Raw genomic sequence first — 22,271 nt, 5'->3', positions numbered from 1 at the left:
TGAAGCTTTCATTCCCTTCATGTTAACAAAGCAGACTTGCTGTTAGCAAGGCTCTGTGCATCAGCAGAGAATGAGCTGCCCTGGGGACTGTGTAAACATGGAATACAAATCCAGCTGAGCACAGGGATGCAAAGCTGACATGTGTTTCAAGCAATGACGGATTGATGCTGGCAGGAAACACTTTCCTTGTGTGGAGCTTTTCATTTTATGGAGAAGCACCATGATTAACTGATGGCTTTGAGTGTAAAGAAAAGGCAAGGAGCTCTAGCAGTTTGGATTGCATGGCAGTGTCATATATTGGATACCTGTTGGGATATACAACTGAGATAGGAAAGCCCAAAGTGTTGATTCCATGAAACCCTAGAAATATGTGTTATTCAAAAGGTACATTTTGATCTGTAATCCATTAAAACTGCTTTGTGACTCAAATTTCCACCTCTGTGAAAAAGACCTATTAATGCTTTAGGACAACATGGAAGTTAGCATTTTGCTTAAAAGGTCCCTTTTAAGTGTTAAGTTGTGTCATCATACTTTTGCAGTGTTGTCAGTGAGTCCCTAACAAATCTTTTATATACACTTCCTTTTTTTTAAAGAAATCGTGAGCTGTATCCTTAACTTCATTCCCTTTCCCTGTCTTTATTACTTCTTTCAGATAAAATGCCTTAATTTTAATTCAGACTGACATTACTTACTACCTTCTCAAAGAAATTTTAACTTCTGTTTGAAAAAGAGTTACAGCCCTCACTGTAATGAAATGTTATCTGATAGAACTTTATAATTTACCTCCTCCTCCTCTTCTGAGGCTTTACCACATCTGTCCACCTCTGTGAGTTACTTAACTTTAGCATGCTTATACAAAGAGCCTGGACTCTTAAACTATTTTGAGCTTGGTTTAAATGCTTTTTCTTTCAGCTAGTGGTCTAACATTTGTTCATTCCAAGTTCTAATGGATTTTAAACTAGAATTTAAAACATAGCCAGTTGTGTAAGTCCCAGACAGATAAAATTACCTAGACAATGACTTCACAGGGTTAGATGGGATATTGGGGAGAAATTCCTCCCTGTGAGGGTGGTAAGGCCCTGGCACAGGTTACCCAGAGTAGCTGTGGCTGCCCCATCCCTGGAAGTGTTCAAGGCCAGACTGGATGGGGCTTGCAGCACCCTGCAAGCCTAGAGGTCTAGAGGAAGGTTTTTCTGCCTGTGGCAGAGGGATTGAATGAGATGATCTTTAATGTCCCTTCCAGCCCAAACATTCTGTGATTTCATGATGATTCTGTGACCTTCCAGGTCTTCAGTTAATCCGTGGCATAGATTAGAATAACTGGCATTAGACTTGCAGTGGAATTTTATTTATAAAGCAACTGCATTCCCATGCAGAGAACATTCTTATAAACTCTTACTTTACTCGTGATACCTTCAAACTTATTGCCAGTAGCTCTTTCCTTGAACCAGAGTTCCAGGATTGTAATACTATAGCAATAGTTCCAAAATAAACAAAAGTATCTTGATGCTTTTGTTGTGGATCTGCCTTGTGGCATTATGTAGTGGGTGACACAACACATTAGCATGAAGAATAAAAAGTATTTTAGAACGATAGATTAATTTTAATGACTTCAAGCCACAACAATCTCAGGGATGTTTTAGTGTTTCTGATAATGCAATAAAGAGAGGTCAAAATTGCTGTGCTAATAAAGAGGTTGGAATGGAGAGTCACAGGATAGGAGGAAGATGCATCTGATGAGGATGAGCATACACCAGGATTAGACTTTCTGGGCAGAGAAGTGAGGTAAAGCACTGCAGAGATTGAGAGTGCAGGGATGGATGGAAGAGTCTGTGTTGAATCCAAGAACATGGGAAGAGAAGACCTGACAGCCAAACACATGAGAGAAACTGAATTAATTAGGAGCTGGGGTGTGGATGGGACTGCCTGAGAAGTGGGGAGAAGTGAATTGAGTGGGTCCACTAATAGGTAAGAAGAAGGTCAGGGAGAAGAGAAGCTTATGGTTTGGAAATGAGTTGGATTAAATGGGTGAGTAGAGCTTGGGACTGAGAGAAGCATGAGAACAAAATAATACTGTGACTAGGTGAATGAAAAACAGTGGGGTCAGGGAGTTGTCAGGAAAGGGACTGGTGTAGCAAAAACAAGTGAATAACACCTGGAACAGGAAAACAACGTAATTTTGAACATCTTGTTGATAAATGAGCATGGCTGCCCATTGCCCATTTCTGGGCACTTGTTTATTGAATTTACATGCTCACTTCATCCATTTATTTCATAAGGTCATCATATTTAATTTTGCAGTTGTGTTATCTTGTCCACAGGACTCATGTTATGTGTAATTGCGGAGTGCTATAATAATTACTCCATCTAAGTGTGAATAGTTACAGAACAAGCAAGTTCAATTCTTCTGTTTGTGAACAGTGGAGGAAATAGTTTTACATTTATTAATATACTTTTGGACTATTCTGTACACTCAAATGTGAACTAACCTGATGCGGAATGCTGCTGTAATCATGCAGTGCAGATTAGATGTCTAACAAGCTTTTGCAGATTGTGATATTCCTTTTAATTTGTTTTGAATATCATTGATTGTCTTAAGTTCTGTTGGCCTTTGTTAATTTTCTTAATTTTGTAAACTGCTCTGCTTCATTTGAAGTTACCTAGTCTAACTGAGAGGAACTGCTGGGTGCTTGTTCTGTGCAGATCTGGCCTCTTGTTTTAATTCCATTTTTATCCCTGTCTGTATTTCCAGTTCAAATCCACACCAAGTAAGAGCGTCTCAGTGGTGGGCTGGATGGTGATGATGGCAGATGACCCTGAGCATCCAGATCTCTTCTTACTGACTGATTCTGAGAAGGGTAAGCAGTGCACAGAATAAACATTTACTTTGCTGAGGTCATCTGACAGCAACTAAACCAGGGTGAAAGGTGACATCCTTCCAGTTTCAGCTGCTCTCCCAACGTGTCATCCTAGCCTTTAGAATGCTTTGGGAGCAACAGCCCATGGAGAACCCTTAGAGTCTTCCTTGAGTTGTAAGAACTTTCCAAACTCCAAACAACCCCAGATGTGACTTTAATTGGAAGTATTCATCTGTGTTCTTTTAAAATATATTTAGAACACTTAGAGGCATTTTCACATGTGTGAAAATGTAAGTAACAATAAAAAAAAAAAAGATTCAGCTGAGACTAGCTGCTTGAGCACTCCCTTCTCTCCAAGTGAAAAACAAAACCCAAACCATCTGTTCAAATGTGGTGCTATTACCAGGAAAAACCCCTCAGATATCTTGACTGTTATATGAAGAAGCCTGTGGATGTCCATTACTCCAGCACAGTGCCTGCTGTTGGCTAAAACACTGAAGAAAATGTTACTTTTCTGTAGCACTTCAAATTGTGTGGAAAGAATATTATTAGAAGTTCTGATAAAGGAGCTTAAAATTATTTATTGCTTTGTCTGCCTCAACTCTTAGTACATTTTATTTCTAAACATCTCTCCTAGCACTGCTGGTATGAAGTATAAATTGTGAGTGCTTGTCAGCTTAAACTCTGCAACAGCAATCTGAAATATTTTTGTAACACTTGACCTTCCTGAACCTAAACAAGCACTGTGTAACTCCAGCCACTGAAAATACTGTTCTGAAATGTATCAATACATTTAGGAGTGATTTTCAAATATTTTCAAATGTAGCTTTCCAGGGTGCATTTCAGTGATATCTTGCACTTTGTTAAAAAAACAAACATGATATTATAAACAAATTGCAGTAATGGCAGCGAACAAAACCACTTCTGTTTTGAGGGGTGTTTTGTTCTTTCCTAGTTGACACAGGCATTAGTTGAAATCTAGAATGCTGGAAAGAAAGAGAGGCAAGCTGAATTTTTCTTCCATAGGTCAAGCAACTGTACCTATTCCATTCAAAGTGTAAAGTTATATGGACCATCTATGAGTAAATCTCCTCATAATATTTCAATTTAGAGGTAATTGAATATGGGTAGGATTTAAGTGCTTGAAAGGGAGCACTGTTTATGTTTCTTTATCAGTTTTTTTGTCTTTCTTAGGAAATTCATATAAATTTCAAGCCGGAAACAGAATGAATGCAATGCTGTGGTTTAAACACCTGAGTGCTGCCTGCCAAAGCAACAGACAACAGGTGAGAACAAGACAGTGAAAAGGAATGAGCTTTTAAGAGCTCAGAAGTGATGGATCCTCGAGCTGACCAAGCTGTCACTGAGGGCTTTGTGTGTTCCCGGGCAGCCTCTCCACCCCTTTCACCTCCTGATTGATTTGCCTTGGCTTTTCTGTTTGGCCCTTTGCAAACAAGTCCTCAGAGCTTCTGGAGTAATGAAGAAAAATTTGGGGCTACCTTGAGACTAATTTAAAGCAATTTGGGAAATGCAAGGAGTGCTCTAAAATATATGTCTGAGTGCAGTATTTTTGTCTTGCCCATTTGAAAAAACTATTGCACAATTATATAAAAAGCTGTAAACTGCAGCATTCAATGTCAGTTCCAGATAACTCTCCTGAAGTGTATTTTTTCAGGTCACTGACATGCATATTTTCTGCTGTGTATTTCTTTTGTATTCCTAAAATGTTATAGAAAGTAGTTTAACCTTTGGTACATTTTCCAGTCTTTGAAAGCAAAAGTAGCATTTTTGTTTAATTGAAAAGGAGGATAAGACTGCTCCAACCCCTGTTAAATGCAGTTCTCATATAAATTCTTATTGACTTTTTTCATCAGCAAAATCCTTTTTAAGTTACTTTGTCACCCTGAACTCTTCCTTCTTTTTGCACATTTGTCTATGGAGTTCCCAGAGCAGAAATCCTACTGAATTTCAAGGGGAAACAAAAAGGCTTTAGCAGATCCTTCCGTGCTTTCTTGTTCAATTCTTCCTCTGAGAGAGATCTTAAGAAGTAAGGAGGGTTGCAGAAGCTCCTGTGGAGGTATTTGAGACAGTGCAAAGGAGAGGAATTGTGTTCCTGGCTGAAGAAAGTGGGGAATGGTAGCAAATAGTGGCAAAGAGTTTGCAAGTAAGTGGTGAAAAACTGTCCTCTAAAGACAGCTCTGGTTCAGTAAGGGTTGGCAATACTGTTTATTACTGTTAACAGTGTAACTGCCTTAGAAAAATTGGATGTTTAAATGTGTTCTCAATGGATTGTAAACACCTAGTCTGTTGAATAGTAATAGCTGAATAATAGTAAGAGCTATTTTAATAGATACCATTTGTGATTTTAATGGTGCAGCTTTAGCCCAGTTGAGCATTCTTGCTTCTACAGGTAAATGGTAAGTGCAAAGCAAGAAATGCTTGATCCATATCTGACCAAACTGACTATTTATTGACAGTTGTCAGAAATGTGGTGGCTCTTTAATAACCTGACTAAATGAGAGATGTTGGTGTCAGATTCCCGATGGAGAGAAAATGGGTATATAAATTAATATATTGCAAACATTAGCTTTAATCTTCATGAAAGGGAGTGATAGCTGCAAGAGGCGTTCAGGTTTGCTATGGGAAAAGCCCAAACAAGTGTTTATGCCTCATTTTTTTTTTTTTTTAATTAGTCTTAAAAAGTCTAAGGGGCCTAATCAATCACTGATCTGCCAACAATTTTCTGCCTGGTGCTCAGGTGAGTGAGTTCTCCTTATCTGGCAGAACTGAGATTTATCATGTTAAGTTTGTTTTTATGACAACTTAAATCTTAAATGTCACCAAAAGTAGAAAGTTCTATGGCCATATAAGAAAATTACAAACCTCAAAGCAGTTTAATATTGTGATTATACCTGGGGTTTCTGCAGCTCTAAGTATATTTTTACGGCTGCATAATAGCTGCATTCCTTCTCCCTTTTTTTGAAGACAGAATGATGTGCACTTCAACAAGGTGTCTAGTCTGTGAAATAGTTGAATGCAAGTAGCTACTACCTGAAGTAAATTCTTCTGTCATTTATATTTTTGTTTTCAGGTTCCTGCCAACTTGATGACCTTTGAATAACAGGCAAATTCAAAACAATAAAAAAGGACAATTTGAACCATCTCATAACTGAGAACAAGGTCCTAATGAAAAATGTGCCAGCTGTATTCTGTGCCAGAACAGAACCTGTCAACTCGATCTCTGAACTCTGGAGCCCTGAACAAAACCACTAATGGTTGGGGAGTGGAGTCCCCCAAATTAAAAATGGAGTTGCAACATGAATTGCCATGGACCATGCTTCATTATGTTCTGAGAACTGACCTGTGGAAACCACTGCCTTAAAGAGTGAAAGGAAAAACAACATGAAACACCAAATAGTGCGTGTGAAACTTCTGGCGGTGCTGTGCTTGAAATAGATTGTAGCTAGTTTTGAGTTTCTTTTAACTTTATACTAATTTTGAAAATAACTCACCTTTTTAGGCATTCTTAAGAAAACAGGCAAACTGGTATTTAAGAGTTGTATCAAAAGCTATGTATGAACCAGGTAAAAGGTACTACATGTTCTGGAGATGTTGCTTAGGCCATCCCAGGAGTCCTGGACAGGGGCAGGAGTCCCAGGCACACAGCCTGGAGCAGTGTTATTTCTCTCAGACCTGTAAGAAATGTAACACAACTGCAAGTTCAGGGCAGCACTGAGCTTGCAAACCTTGGTCCTGTATGGGAGCCAGACTCCAACAGTGGCACAGAGGCTGAGCCAAAAATCAGTTTGGTACGTTTAGCCCTAATTCCTGGTTAAAAACACATATTTTGGGCAGTCAGGGTGGGTGTGTGTACGAGACAAGACTGAAAGCACTGTTGGGTCAGAACTGAGTGTTTTCATCCCATGTGTTTCTATGCCTGTGACTCTTCTACACAGAAAAGCTGAATGACAAAACACCAACACCTGGGTACAGCTCACTGAGATGTTTGACTTTGGATATCTGCTAATTATCAGTTAGGGACCACTGTTAGTGTGCGGTGTTTCATAATATCACTTCAGATGGACATTTTAAAAAGATAGAGGCACAATTTCAAGCTTTCATGTTCTCATTTGGCAATAATTGATTTTAGTATCTGTCTCAGTCAAAGTAGTTGACGTTGTGTGGTGTTGATAACATGGCCTAAAGCAGACCTTACATACAGAAGCTCTTTTGATCTTCAGGCAATTAACTAATTTATTAGAAGGTAGGATAACCTAAGGAGAGAAAAGGTGTGGGGCCATCAGAATTCCATCCTTGACAGGAATCATTCTTGGTCACTGAAATTACTCACCGAGAAAAAACATAGTGGTTGTAAAAAGGGAGCTGTGCTTTTTGTGTGTGTTTGATGCTTAAGACTTTGATTATTGCTTTGTTGGGGTTTCCTTGACGTCACCTAGTTTCCTGGATGATTGGTCTTTCTTTAATCTTCAAGAATATGAATTTTGTAAAGCAAGGAAACATTGTCCAAAATAAGACTCTAATATTGGAACTTTGAAGTCTGTGAAAAAGTAGTAACTGTTCCATTGACATTGTGGTTTAGTGACCGTAAATATGCTTGCAGATTCCACCATGAATTCTCCTTTTTAAACAGAAACAAGCTACCTACCAGTCTGTTTCAGAGTTCTCTGACTATCTAATAAAGGTTTCTACTAGCAGTTGTTATTTTGAAAATGTATAGTTTGTTTATTGCATCTGAGTAGAAGCCTGTAAATTCATATTTGAGGGATTTTTTTTTCCCAGAGTCAAATTAATCATGTAATGGAAATGATTAATTTTGATTTCTGGCAGGCAGTCTCACAGTAAACAAAACACAAAAACCCCAACCACTTGGCAATGTAAAGGGTAATAGGGTGGTTTATGTTTCCAAGAATTGTTCTGAATTGGCTCTTGGTAGAAAGAAAAACAGTAGAAGGATGCTTCTGTTGGAATTACACCACAAGGACTATGAGAATTTGGCTCCCCTTGCTCTTCTTTCATTGCTGGTTTTTATATGGGGAATGAATAGTCTGTCTGAAGTCATGAATTTTGGGAAGGGGTTCCTTGTGCAGAATCCCTCTGCAATTCACACATCTCCCAAGTTTACCTACTTTGGGTGTATAGTAAAGACAACATCCTGACAGCCACAAGTGTTAGTTTAGTGAACTTTGCACAACTTGAGTTTGGTTTTTTTCCGTTTTAAAACTTACCTGATGTGTGTTTCTTCTCAATGACTTAAGTGTTTGTTTGGGTTTAACAATTTGTGTCCTTTTTTTAAGCATTGTGGATAATAGCCTGTGGATTTTGATTTTTAAAATAAGCTATTCTAGGTTTATTGCAGCATAACTGTATCTGTTCTTTTGTTAGTGAAAGGAAACATGCAACTGGGAGCCACAGCCTGAGAGCCCTCAGCTTTGCTAAGGACAGAGCCAGGTCAGGACGTGTCATTTATTACTGGATTTTTGCATTTTTCCAGCTGTTTTGAGTTAGGTTTTTATGGTAAGAGGATGGTGGGGAAAACAATTCACAAATCATCTTTTAATGAATTGCTGTTACCAGCTTTCATTGTCCTTGGGCCTCCTACTCTTCCTTGTTTTCTGCCCTCAGATCTGCTGGGTTTTTGAACATTGTGGGAGGAGTTTCTTGGAATGAGTAGCCAGAATAAGTGGAGTGAGTAATGACAACACAGGAAGTATTTTTGGCACTTGTCACAGTGAGTAATTCAGTAAATTCCCTTTGTTTTTGGCCACCTAGTCCTACACAAACACTGACATTTCTAGAGCTTGAGATAAATGGTGCTCAGAAAGAGGTGCTGGGTTTGTTCCCTCAGGGAAAGCTGCCTCAGCTAAGCTGTGGAAAGACTCAGACAAGTTAAATGACACACTGTAAAGAATGTACTAGTGCTCTTTAAAAAAAAAAAAAAGAAAAAAAAAAAAAGAGTTTAAAAAGTTAACTAAGTGAAACTATTGCTGAGAAAACAAGGAGAACAGCGAGCTCATGGTACTCAGGTAAGACTGTCATCCAGCCTGCTTCAGACAGTTGGCAGTTTCTCTTTGATTTTCATTTTTAATGTCTTGCTCTAATTGTTCATGTTGTTAAGAACTGCTGAACCTCTTCAGCTAGTATTTGTCACTTTATCCCTTAATGTTTTGATTTTGAAGTTAAATTAGATGCTCCTTGCAATTCTTTGTTTTGACTACATTTGAGCAAAATTTTTTTAGAGTAGCTCTTCTAGCAAGACTTCAAATATGAATATTAATTATCTGCTGACTGATAACCAGCTTTGTAGCTAAACTGAAAGTTTTGGGAAAGGTTAACCAACAGGGAATGTCTGGTTTATGAAATTGGTGCATTGCATTAAAAATATATATAACACCGCACTGCTTAGTGTTAACTTTTATCTAATTAATCTCTGCTACTTTCTTTTGGCTGGGATTTTCAAACCTGACTTCTATTCCAGTATCCTTAGAAAGCAAATAATTTTTATAACTTTTGTTTTTCAAACATTCTGGTAGTTTGAATAAACGTAGCTTTTTCATTTTAAAATGTCTATTTCATACCAGAAGAGCATTATGCAAGCTATTATGATTCATTAAGTATTTAGGTGCACATTAGAGACATTAAAACTACAAATACTAAATGAAGTCGCATAAATACTTAATAAATGAGCTTCAGCACCCTCCTTTAATATCATGTTTAGAGAAGTGTGCACATTGTAAAACACTGGAAACAAAAAGAAGCATAAAAAAATCACAGCAGGGTTTTATTACTTATCTACTCTTCACTAGAAATAAATTCATCAAATGTAATGCTTCTTGCAACATCAGCCTCTTGTATTTGCATTTCTGTATTTTCAACACTAGTCCTTCTCTGTTGGTATCAGACATAATACATGGTGACAAATGCTCTCTCTCCCAGCAGAAGCAGTTGCAGGTTTTTGTGCTGCTGGGGCACATGAGAAGCAGAGGTCTCTTTTGACAAAAGGCAAGTTGATCTTATGGTTTTGGTTAACTGTAACAAATCTTGTCCAAATGAAGGTAAAAAACATGGGATGCTTTTCTTTCTGGCTCTGTCAGGGGCATTTTTCTTCATTATTTGTCCTTTTCAATTGTTTGGTATTCTAGCTCACCAACACTGGTAGTTCCAACCTTATTCATGGCTAGCTCTTAGTGCTGCCTGCTGGAGCATCAAGACCCCAAGATTGGTACTAAATCACATCAGTGAATTCTCTGTTCTTCCTACAAGGAGACAGCTGTGAAAGTTTTGTTATTATTCATTAATATTAGCCTTTTTCTTTAATTTTTCTCTTAAAAGCAGCTTGTTCGTAAGGTGGCTTGGATTGGGAAAGTTGCCATCAAAAGGATCTGTATGAGTGGACATGGAATTCTTTGCTAGGGGTTATCCCTTCTTTTAAAAACCATCATTCTGATTTCTGGTGCATGAAGAGGGTGAGTGCTTGGATTTGAACAGGACTTCTGTCAGTGCCTTATTATTAACTTGAAGACCAATTCCTTTATTTCAGTGGTGAGTCCCCCATGTCAGACTTGCTGATTGTGTCCTCCATGTTCCAAGGGATGACATTCCTGACAGCCACTGCATTTCTGCAGCAGTCACTTGTTTTGGTCAGTGTAAAATAGCTGTGGCTTGAATTGCTTTCTGTATTTGAATAGCCTCTTTTTAGGAAAAAAAGTAAAGGTTTTTGGTAGCTTGGGCTTTTGTTCAGCTTTTATCAGAACTAGGTCAAACCTCTTAAAAATTAACTTATTTTTATTTTGGTATGTCTCTTGGGTAGATTTAGTGAAGGGGGTAAATGAAGAGCATAGTCCGAGTCATGGTCTAAACCACATGAGCTCAGGAGCTCACATTATTAGAAAGGAGCTTGCTTTTGTCTGTCCCACTTTGATGCAAACACTGAGGAGCATTCCTAGGAGACAATTTATCTTGCAAGCTTTTTGTTATAAATAAACACCACAGGGAAAAACTGTTTGTGGAAAGAGGAGGCTTGGCTAAATGTTAATCTTAATATCCCAAAAACTCCATTTTGTGTGTTGTATTTCTAGTGCCAACACTGTGTAGGGAGCACTGTCCTTCACTGAAACAACTGCTAGAGACTGTTCTAGCAGCAAAGGCTTCAGAAGCTTTGGAAGGGGAAATGAAAGAATGAATGTGTTGTTCTTAAGCAAGTAAATATTTGTTTTCCTGGAATACATCCTTATAAAAACACAGCAGTTTTACTATAGTCTTTTTATAAATTCAGATGTTGGAAGACTAATTTGAAAATTAGTCTTACTCTTTCTAAGAATACTGAGAGAGCTGAAAGGGGAAAATACAAATCAGTTGGTGTAGCTCTGGCTGTTGCAGAGCTGATCTGACAAGTTTTCTCCAAGTTCCTAAGTTGCTAAGGAAAAGAAGGTGTATAAAATGTAATGAAATTCAAGTTCCTGCAGATATGGCACGGTTCTGGCTGGTAGCCTGGTCTTGCTCTTGAGTTTCCTTTGTGTGTTTGATTATTATTATTTCTCTTTATTTGGGTAGGTTCTGGCCTTCATGTGTGTTTGCTGAAGTAATTTCTTACCATTCCAAAGCTGTTCACAGCTGAAACTGCAAAGCAGACAAGCAGTATAAATCAATTCAGTGTTGAAACAAAGGGTTCTGGGGTGCCTGGTTTATTGGCACTTCTGGCTCCTTGTGTGCAGGAGTGTATCCATTCAAAAACTACTGTACTGGAGTGGGAAAAGCACCAGGAAACATAGATGTGTTTTATAATAATCCTGTAAGGACCAACCATCACTAGAAGGGGGATCAAGGTGTCATGCAGTAAACACAAGCCATTTTTAATGTTCCCTGCTGGCGTGAGGCATTCCAGGGATGGAGGGATTGCACTATGATCTCTCTGAGTGATGTGCAGTTTGGCTGTCCTCGAGCCTCTTCCTTCACCTTTTTTAATACTTTGTTCTGTGTGTGTGTGTGTGAAAATTGTGTGTTTGCATAAGCTAGTTTAATTGAATTTAAGAACAGGTTTCAAAAATCTTTCCTACTGAAATAAATGATTTAAATGATGGCCTGTGTCTGAAGTTTTAATTTCTCATTCAAAAAACTGCATCCAAACTTCATCTGGGTTTTGCTGTGTGGAATTTGACTATCTTTTGGAATGGTGCTGAGATCATCTGGAATTTCAGTGGCATTTTTCAATGAACCTTTGAAATGAAGCATGTAAAGATACCATTGTCCACTGGTGCAAAAGAAATCTAAGGACTAGCAGGGAAGTACAGTTCATTTAAGAGATATATATCTGGTCTCAGAGATTGTTCTGTTAAATGATGTGGTTTTTCTCTCCTTGGTAGTTTATCAGATTTTTTTTTCTGTTGTTTCTATACTTAAAGCTGTGGTAAATTTAAACTCACTGAAAGCAGTCATCAGGCAGATTGTCTCTTAAGGAGCAACTACATGGAAGATAAATTGAAAATGAAGAACGAATGAATAGCATGCAAAGCCTTGTATTTCCTTAGCTCTTTGTGTTGTTTCCCTGCTCTCTGTGCCTTTGTAATGCTGTGAAGCCTTACTGATCATACAGCCCTGGGGGAAATGCTGTGGGGTCAGGCTGTGAAATGCTTGACAGAATGTGAGCCTTGGGCTCCTTTGCCTTTTCACCTTAATGGAATCATTCATTTCAATTGTATTTACAAAGAGAGAAGGAATAAAATAGATTTTTGTAATCCCCTCCTTTTTCTTATTTCCAGATTAATGAGTTTGAGAAACACTTTGTGCTCAATAGTGTGAAAAGAAATTCAGAATTAATGAGCTGGTGACCTCTCCCCTCTCCCTTCTCCTCTCTCCTCTTCCCTTTCCCTTTTGAAAGTTTGTTTCATGGCAAACATTTTCAGATAAACTGCTTTATTAACTCCAAAGCTGACTCCACACTCTGCAAGGTGGGAGGCACAGAGCAAACAGATTCTTGGTTTGGAACTTTTTTGGAAAAGACTTTCTCACCCCTGTTTGAACTGCATCTCTGTCCACAGCAAAGATTCCAAGTCTGGCTCTGTCTTCATCTTTGACTTTGTCAGTCAGGTTCTTCCTTGCCTTTAAGATATCGAAAGGCTGTATCATCTCTGCAGAGCCTGATAAAACTGGCTGGAGTGAGAGTCTTTGGCATATTTTTTAAATTTTATCTTTTTTCCAAGTCAAGGAACGTGTCAAGGACTCCTGTTGCACCTTTCCTTATGTTCTTGTCTCTCAGGCTGCTGAGATGGCCTCCAAATCCACAGAGTGAGAAGAGAGGTGGGGGAAAGGCACCTGATCCCTTCCTTGCTTCCCAACTGGAATGATTTCCATTCCAGATATACTTCTGCTCTCTTTCCCCTGGTGTGTTTGCTGAATCCACCAACTGAATGTTCTTTTTGAAACTGTAAAAGTTGAAAGAATTGAAATTGCCTTGGTTTCGTAACTTCGTCTTCAGTTTGCCTTTTTATCCTTTTGCATGGGAAGAAGCCACAGTACTGGGGGAGGAATTCACATCTGTGGGAAAAACAGAGAAACCAGACCACAGATGTATGAAATAACCCAGCTGAAAGAAGATGACCTTTTTCCCTTTTTTTTTAATATTAGGTTTTGTGAGAATGTTAGGTAACAAAAATGTGAGCAGAAGACAGCCAGATGTAAACAGATGATACTGTTTTGGCATAACCTACATGCTTTGACAGAACAGAGCCAGGTTGTGGTTTTTATATCAACAAATAATTTGAATACAGAAGATTGAATCCATGCTTCTAACTTGTGAGTAATACTTTTCTTAGTTTTATTAGGTTTTTGCTTTAATTGAGCACTAATACTGAAACATGCATCCTTACATGGGTAATAATTACCTTTGCCTCATTCAGTTTCTCATTTTTAGTTCAATTTGGTGCTTAAGGACAAAATGCAGATCCTAAATAAAACCTCCTGCTTGTCTCCCTGAGCTGGTACAAGAGACTGTGCAAAACCTGGCTTTACTGAATGTCTTTATCTTGCTCTGTAAGAGAAGTGGTTTTTCTATGATGTGTATAGTGTGATAGAGCATGTCAAACACCTGATGAATAATTCCAGTGTATAAGATGATATTGTTTTAATTCTAAAACGTTCAAAAGGGCCTGCTCGAAGGAGATCTGCAAAGAGCCAAATAAAAGCATATTTTTTTCAGGTTAAGAAAGTGTGGGGTTTATGTGTATCAAAAGACAAAGTGAGTCCAAGCCATTTATTAAGCTAAAGAGAAACCTCTTGCAAGAACACAGCCAGCAGCAAAGTGCTAATCTATCTTTGATTTTCTTTTCAGGTAGGAAAATGTGTCACTTTCATTGTGGAAAAAGGATAAGGAGTTGAATTTTTCTAAGGTCAAATAATACAGCAACTAAACCTTTAACCAAAGCATTGCTTGTTGGAGATGGCACAAGACAGCCAAGGGTAAACTGTGGCTTGTGTTTCTCACTGCCTGACTCTGCAGATCTGCTGTCATGTTCCAGAGTGACTGGAATACTGAAACAGCTCATGAGAGGAAGGAGCCATTCCCTCATACAGAAGCAGTCTGAAAGCAGTGGTTCAGGGACAAACTGATGGTGGTGTGAGTAGCTCAGTAATTTGTCATGGTAGAACTGGGAAAAGCAAATGAAAACCCCGAGTTCTTGGTGCTGGAACAGCAGGATTCTCTTTAATGAATATAAACATGAATCTGAGACTAAACTCAAAGAAAGACAGTCAAAATGGGCTAATTATGATCTATTGTAATTTCTTGATTTGGGCATATTTGGTGTTGGCAGGCATTTTATGAACTTCTGATTAGAATTGCATACCCAAAATACTGTGTATAGGAATTACCAAACCTGAGTCATTTTCACCTCAGTAATCAGGACCCCAACAGTATTAAATCCTATGCTGTTACACCAGTGCTGCTTTTGTTCTAATTCCCTGACTCTGATACATAGCAGAGACTTCAGAGGAAAGAGTAAACCTATAGTGAGGGAACTTTTAGTCAGGTAAGTAAGTTCTGACTCCTAATGACTTCTGTGTATTGAAAGCTTTAAAGTTTCATCTTCTCAATTTCATTCAATAGCATAATGGCTTAATAGTGAAAATGTTTCTGCTAATCTTTTGGTTTCTTTGGAAAGAAGCTGTAAGATGACAAAGAGCAGAACGAATGTGGTTTGAACACACCAGCACAGAGCCAATGTGAAATGTACCCCAGATTTTGTGCTAAATCTTGGTTCACAGCTTGTCAGAGACATCTGTATATTATTACTTTTAGCAGTTAAAATAGTTCATGCAATGTCAATGACACATAGGGTTCTTGCACACAACTTTGCATTTAATTTCATAGAATCCCAGAATGGTTTGGATTGGAAGGTACCTTAAAGGTCATCTCATTCCACCCCCTGCCATGGGCAGGACACATTCCAGTAGCCCAGGTTGCTCCAAGCCCTGTCCAGCCTGGCCTTGGAAACTTCCAGGGATGCAGGAGCAGCCATAGCTTCTCTGGGCACCCTGTGCCAGGGCTTCCCCACCCTCCCAGGGAAGAATTTCCTCCCAGTATCCCATCTAACCCTGCCCCCTTACCAGTCTGAAGTCATTCTCCCTTGTCCTGTCACTTCACAACCTTGTGAATAGTCTCTCTCCATCTGTCTCCCTTCAGGTTCTGAAGGACATTTGTGAGATTCCTTCAGAGACCTTAAATGGAATGAGACTATTTTGGGATAGATGGCCATTTTGGGTATCTCTCTCCTAGCCATTGTACATAGATACACCATGCTTGCTACTCTGGTATCTAATGAATATTTACTGAACAGCATCTTGCTCAAATCCTCTCTGTTGTGCTGCTCTTCTTCCAGTCCCATTTGTCCAAATCAAAGCTGAAAAACTCAATACCTTGTTGGTTATAAGACTCCAGGGGAAGCTGTTCCTCAAGAATGTGGTGATGCCTTACTGCCCAGTTCAGAATATCAGCAAGCAGTTCATATGTTTGCTCTTCCCATGGGATTCATCCATCAGTCTGAGTGCCTTCCAGAGAGGCATCATCCTGTGCTTGTGCTGCAGTGGAGAAACTAAGGCACAGCAGAGAAGTAGTAAATGTTGTGTTCATTGTGCAGCACTAATAGTGAGAATGATAGTGCACTTTCCAATGGGTCATAAATGCATAAAATAATCAAGGAAGAACTTGGCAGAGCAGGTCTGCTCTGGTGTTTCTAGCCAAAACCTATCAGCCACCCTGATTTAAATCACTTTTTGACACTGATGATGTATGGAGATAGAGCCCATCAGTGACCTTGCTGTGTGTCTCAGACAGTCAGCCCAAGAAAAATTCAGGGCAAGGTAAATAATTTAAATCCTGGTAGTGCCAGGGCTGTAGGTGACTGTCTGTGGATGTGGAACCTCAGGGATTTTGTGAGGCTCTGTGCAGTCAGAACCATCTCTTGCACTCAAAGAAGCTTAAAGTATCAAAAATAAAAACAATTCTCTAGACAAAGCTCACGGAGCTGAAGAGTTTCCAGTAGCTCATCAGTAATGCTTCCAAGGTTAATGATGCATTTGGATGACTGAGCCCACTGCTCCTGCTCAGTCTCCTGCCAGTTTCAGAAGGGGTAGCTCTGTGTTCCTCTTGCCATTCTGTCTGCATAAAAGTGGCCAGGGAAAATATGAGTAAAATAGTTTATTCAAATAAAACAGTAAGGAAAAACTATTTATTAGATCCAAGTTTAAAAGAGAAAGTATGCAAAACTCTCAATTCACCCCCATATTCTCATCCTTTTCAAGAGTAAAAGGAGGTCACAAATCCTGCAAGGCTTATACATTTATTATTTTCTCTGACTCAGTCCTTTGTGTTGCCATTTGATCCTTGAAGTGCTGCTTTTTCAGTGCTGAATGTAAACAAGAAGATTCAGGGGGTTTTTTTCCCTCCTGCCATGCATGTGGCAAGAACTTCCAAGGGAGGCTTTTGGGATGCATCAGACTGGTTCACCTTGAGTTATCCAGTCCTTTAGTTAAGCAAGAGCTTTTTAATATATTGTTCTGCCTGTCACTTCTAGTTAGATAATGACTTTGAATGCTCTGATAATATCGACCCAGCATTTGTTCCTTCTGTGTCAAGGATATGCAATGAAAATGTAATAGGCAGTAAGACTAAAGTAAAAATATGCTGCTGGCAAGGAAATAACAAATTGGATTAAGTCAATGCTGTTTCAAATGCTGGTAACTATATGAATTTTAATTTCTTATGGTTCTTTTAAAAAGCAATTTAGGCAAACACAACACTTCATATTTTAGGGTTCTGTTACTGTTTTAAATCTATTTCCTAATTCACTTTAGTATTTCAAAAATGTATTATTCCCACATTGTGAAACTCGAAGCTGCTCTTTACGCATATCCTGGAATGCAAGAAATGGAAAAGAAACATCTAAAATAAGAGAATGTTGTCACATGAGCAAATCTGGCTGTAGATAAAAGATAGGTTTCACACTAGCAAGGAGGATGAGTTTTTGTTACAGCTCCTCAAAGGAACAGTGGGGAGCAGACCCATAAGTGTGGGGGGGTTTTGTGGGGCTTAATCAGGTCATGAGAGAAATGCCACTCTTAGGTGTCTGCAGTGCCACGAGGCACAGCTTGGCAATGTGAGAAGGCTTGTCTGGGCTCTGGTCTCTTATGAACAGTCTCAGACTCTTCAATATCAAGGCAAAATCAATCTTCTAAAGGTTCTTTTTAAAATAATGTATTAGTACAAAATACTGAGTCCGGTTGTACTGCAGGGAAAAACAGTGCAACTTTGAAACCTGTCACTTACTGAGAGTAGCCCAGAGTTTCCTTTGGTCACACCTTCTATCAAAACCTGAATTTGCAAGATGAGAGTTTACATTATGGTATCTGAACACCAAAGAATCTGAGGTTTGGAATACCTCTGAGCCTTTGTTTATCCTAATATAAATCATGGGGATTTCAGCGGTGCTGAAAACAAACTTTAACTCATACAGTTTCTCCAAATCTGGACTCTGGTTCCTTTGTTGGTATTAAGATTAATCAGAACAGATTATTAAAAATTATATTAAAGATTAATGGAAAACAGATATTTTGTTTATATTAATACAATAGGCCAAACTATCAACTCTGTATAATTAGTTACAAGCTACAGAAAAATGTTCTTTTAATTTTCCCTAAAAGATCAGGCTGAAGATTTGAAGTTGTAACACATTTCTTGTGGTAACTCAAATTGAAGTCATGTGAATTGAGAACTGTAAGGGTTCCATTAGCAGACATGGAAAGTGGGATTGGATCTGTAAAAGTATTGACAGCATGTCCTGTTCCTGTATTATTTTTTAAATTAAAAATTAAACAAAGCTTTCAAGTGGTTCACAGTTAGTTGACAGTGCCAACAGACTTTAATTTCCATTAAACTGGAGCTGCCCCACTCTTAAATGGAATAGTTTTTTGCTAGTGTGACTAGTGAAGTTTTTTCCCTTCTGCCACTAAAATATGTTTGTATTAGAGTGATTTTTGAAAGGAAATCCCTGTGAATATGTTTGTCCTGTTAATCTGCTGCTGCTTTAGATGAAAACTGTTACAGCAGTCAACTCGTGGGAGGATAAAACATCTTTATTTCTGTCAACTTAAATCCAATGTATGCTGCTAGATATGGGAATAAATGTGGTTAGTTTCTGCTTGGAAGTGTGGTTTAGGAAGAGGTGTCTCTTGTGCATCCCAATGCTCTTGTGCATCCCAATGCACAAAGGCTGTTTCTCATTTTATTGTGTTGTTTTAAAGCAATGTCTATTTTTTCTGCTGAAATATGGCAAATAATAGAGGTGCATAAGCAAGTTTGGGAAATCTTCACTAGTACCTCAGACTTGTGCTTCTTTCCTTCCCCAACACTCAAGGAAATTCCTGGCTGTGCCAGGCTTCCCTCAGGGCTGCTTCTGGGGATCCTTCTGGTCGTTGTCTTCCAGCCTGCTTCAAAACCTGCCCCTTCCATGTGCTCCATAGTAGCTTTTTAGGCAGAACCTGTCCAAGCACCCAGGGAACAGAATAAAGTCTATTTTTCTGTTGCCACAAGAGTTAACAGCTTCATCAGCCTGCAGCAGTCCTCAGTAGGACCATTGATATCTGCGCTTTCCAACATTGTAAGAAATATTAGTGATCCTAAATGGAAAAAAAACAATCAAGTTTAACACTTAGTTGATCTTAGTTAACACTCTCAGACTCCTGAGAGTCAGATACTTGAGTGCAGAATGATTTTTTGGTTTTTTTTCCTTAATACAGCTTTCATCCAAAAGAGATTGCCAAATACTTTCTGGATCACAGAGAAAAGAATTGTTTCTGGCACTTACTGGGTCAGCCAACAATAAGCAACCTGTTTACCCAACTCATAAAATGCAGAACTTTATTTTTTTAGGACAACATCAAACAAAAAACCCTATCCAGTTCAACCTGCTGCTTACCAAGTTTGCTTCTCTTCCTACAAAAATGGCCAGTGGGTTTTTAGTTCTTTCAGTGGGCATGACTTAATCATTCGCGTTTCTAGTGGAAGGTGGTGGTGGCTGTGTGTGTATTTCCACACTGACTCTGTGTCAGTGATTTAGGAGGCACCTCACTAGCAAAGTGTTTGGAGAAGCAGAACATCTGGGAGAAAATCTTCCCTCACCCTGGAAGGGCTGGAAAGAACAAACTCCAGAAATGTATTTTCATAGAAGCCACTTGGGGTGTGTGTCTGAATTGTGTAGGATTAAAACTCGCACACGCTTTTTCTAGAGCTGTGCTTCTGTGACAGACGGCAAAATTACCTCCTTTCTTTTTAATTTGAACCCAAGGAAAAAGCAGTGACGTACTTCCAAGTGGGGCCGGTGCCAGTGAGGCACAGCTTCTGTGGGATCTGCTAGCTCTTCTCCAGGCAAGGTTTTCTCTTTGACTTCTGTTTAAGCACCATTTCTGTCCCACTGGGAGTTCCTGGTGGCCGAGCACAGTTTGCCACATGTGGGAGGTGCTGCTGGGCAGTTGCACAGGGTAGGCTGTGATGGTGAAGACTCTGAAAGCCCAGGCCAAACACACTTCTGTTTCGTTAACTTTTCAGAGCTTTCTTCCTGTTCTTTTCCTTGTCTTTTTTTCTTTTTTTGAGGTGGCTTAATGTTGTAATCATTTCAGATTGACACAATTAAGCAAAATTTCACTTCAGATTGCTGGTGATCCCCCCTCTGTTTTATATTAACACTGAGAATTTGTCTGGTTGAGATTTTTTTTCCCCTTCCCTGCCTGAGATTGTTCAAGAAATGTTGAATAGAGTGCTTAATGATTTCCAGGGCTTTCTCTTGACGTTTTAGTTTTGGAGAATGAGTGATGCCTCCACTGGGGACTTCCCTGGCAGATCCATGTCTGAACAGCCAGGGCTGGCTTCCAAGAACATTAAATTCCAGCTGCTTTTCCATCCAAGGCAAGGTTAGTTTAGTATCCCCCTTCCTCCTGTGTCTTTACAGCAGGAGATATTCTAGCCAACGTATTCGTCATGTTTCTGAGCCTCCCTGCTGCTTGATTTATGCAGAGAGGGCTGGGGAGAGAGATTCCAGAGCTGTGGGCTGAGTGTGGAGTCCCTGCAGGTGTGTGGTGGGGTGGGATGGCCGGCTGGGCTGGGCTGGGCTGCCCCATCCCACACAGACACAGAGCTGGGCTTGTGCCCTGCTGAAATAAAGACACACCAACACAGCCCTGATGGTGCCATCCACTTTGGGATGAATGTCATGGAATCCAGGAGGCCTCGCTGGTGGCAGCAGCCTGGAGAGGCTGAGGTGGGGTGAAAGATGCTGAGACAGTGTTGGGTCTCCTATCTGAGGCCACTTTCCTCATTTATGAACAGCAGTATAGGGAGATATTCAGTTACAGGTAGATAACAGGATGTAAAGCTTCAAGAAAACTCACATTTTCAGTTCTATCATGGGTTGTTCAAGTCTCTCTTGTCAAGTGGGATTTTGAGTATGTGGCACATTTGGAATTTCAGCCCATGTTGACCTAACAACTGACAAAGCTGAAATCCAGACTGATCAGTTGCTGTTTACACCTGAGATTTGTGCTTGCCTGTGTCTCACCTGAGCAGGGCAAGCTGTACCTCGTGTGATCTCTCAGAGCTGGTTTTACACGTGCAGCTGCCCAATAAAAGACACCACAGCAGTTCTGGAAACCCCGAATGCAGCCAGTCTCCAGCTGGTAAAATTGTCATCTCCACAGCCTAATTGAGCTGGAAATTTACCCAAGTGGAGGATCAGGTCCAGTGTACACAGCTGGGAACCAAGCTGAGCTCAATAACTATCTGTGCTCAGTCCTCAGCCCAAGCCAACTGGGCTGCACACAGATATTTCTCCTAGGCAGCAGCACATGGATCAATGTCCTCTTGTTTGCTTGTATCCTTGTTGTGCCCTCTTCTCCTTACCCTTCTAACTCAGCAATCCTCACACCAAAAGGAAAAGGCATTGTAGGTGAAAACTGATCACCTTTTCCTGATGATTCAGAGGAAAACTACTGCCTTTACGCATTAGCTTCTCCAACAGCGGTCATCATTTGCTCCGCCCTTTTCACATAATCCCAGAACAGTTTGTGTTGAAAGGGACCTTAGAACTCATCTCCTTTCAACCCCCTGCTATGGGCAGAGACACCTTCCACTATCCCAGGTTGCTCCAAGCCCCATCCAACATTTCCAGGGATGGAGCAGCTACAGGTTCTCTGGACAACTTGTGCAGGGCCTCCCCACCCTCACAGGGAAGAATTTCTTCCCAATATCCCATCTAAACCTGCCCTCTATCAGTGTGAAGCATTTCCCCTTGTCCTGCTTCCCATGCTCTGGTAAACAGTCCCTCTTTACTTTGTTTCAGAAAGAAGTATGAGTTAAGCTTGATGTGAGTTGGGGTCAGAACAACAACTGTGGATATTTATGGGTGGTTATTCCTCACTGCTTCATAGACAGCACCATTACAGGCCAGAAAACTTAGAGAAGGTTTTGCTTAGCTCTGTTTTTTCTCTGTGACTTTGTGGTCATATTTTTTCCCCACACTTCTCTGCAGATTTGTACTAGGACCCAGACCACTAAAATGCTTTCATTTTGGTCCTTTTCTGCCTCTGTGTATTCAGCTAGTATGGTAAAATGTTTTGTTTTTCTTTTTTTTTTTTTTTTTTTTCCAGAGTCTATGAGATCATTCAAGTATGGAGACTTGGCAGCTTCTCCATATGTACAAAGACGGCTGTTTGAATGTCTGAGTGTCTTTCTGGCTAAGGATAAATTATTTGGTGTGTTAAATTAGGATTTGTTGCTTTATCTGGCATGAATAAGGTTCGTTTATTATCAGTGTTCCATCATGATTTACACTGGACTGCATCTTCGGGGTTTTG

The 22,271-nt window shown here is 39.6% G+C and overlaps 1 protein-coding gene across 5 annotated transcripts in view; it reads left to right on the top strand.

Annotated features, from left to right (window-relative positions):
• Positions 1-11,955, top strand: part of RALGPS2 (Ral GEF with PH domain and SH3 binding motif 2) — a 113,852-nt gene extending 101,897 nt beyond the window's left edge. For all 5 annotated transcript variants that reach the window (XM_021545911.2, XM_077785288.1, XM_021545912.2 and 2 more), the window contains 3 exons: positions 2,753-2,858; positions 4,053-4,144; positions 5,950-11,955. In XM_021545911.2, the coding sequence (XP_021401586.1) occupies positions 2,753-2,858; positions 4,053-4,144; positions 5,950-5,979 (228 nt within the window). In that variant the 3' untranslated portion in view covers positions 5,980-11,955. The remainder of the gene's footprint in view (positions 1-2,752; positions 2,859-4,052; positions 4,145-5,949) is intronic.
• The last annotated feature ends 10,316 nt before the right edge of the window (positions 11,956-22,271 follow it).

The sequence above is a fragment of the Lonchura striata genome, chromosome 9 (assembly GCF_046129695.1).
Source record: "Lonchura striata isolate bLonStr1 chromosome 9, bLonStr1.mat, whole genome shotgun sequence".
NCBI lineage: Eukaryota > Metazoa > Chordata > Aves > Passeriformes > Estrildidae > Lonchura > Lonchura striata.
The sequence above is the reverse complement of the archived record's forward strand: the minus strand, read 5'-3'. Positions and strand labels throughout refer to the sequence as shown.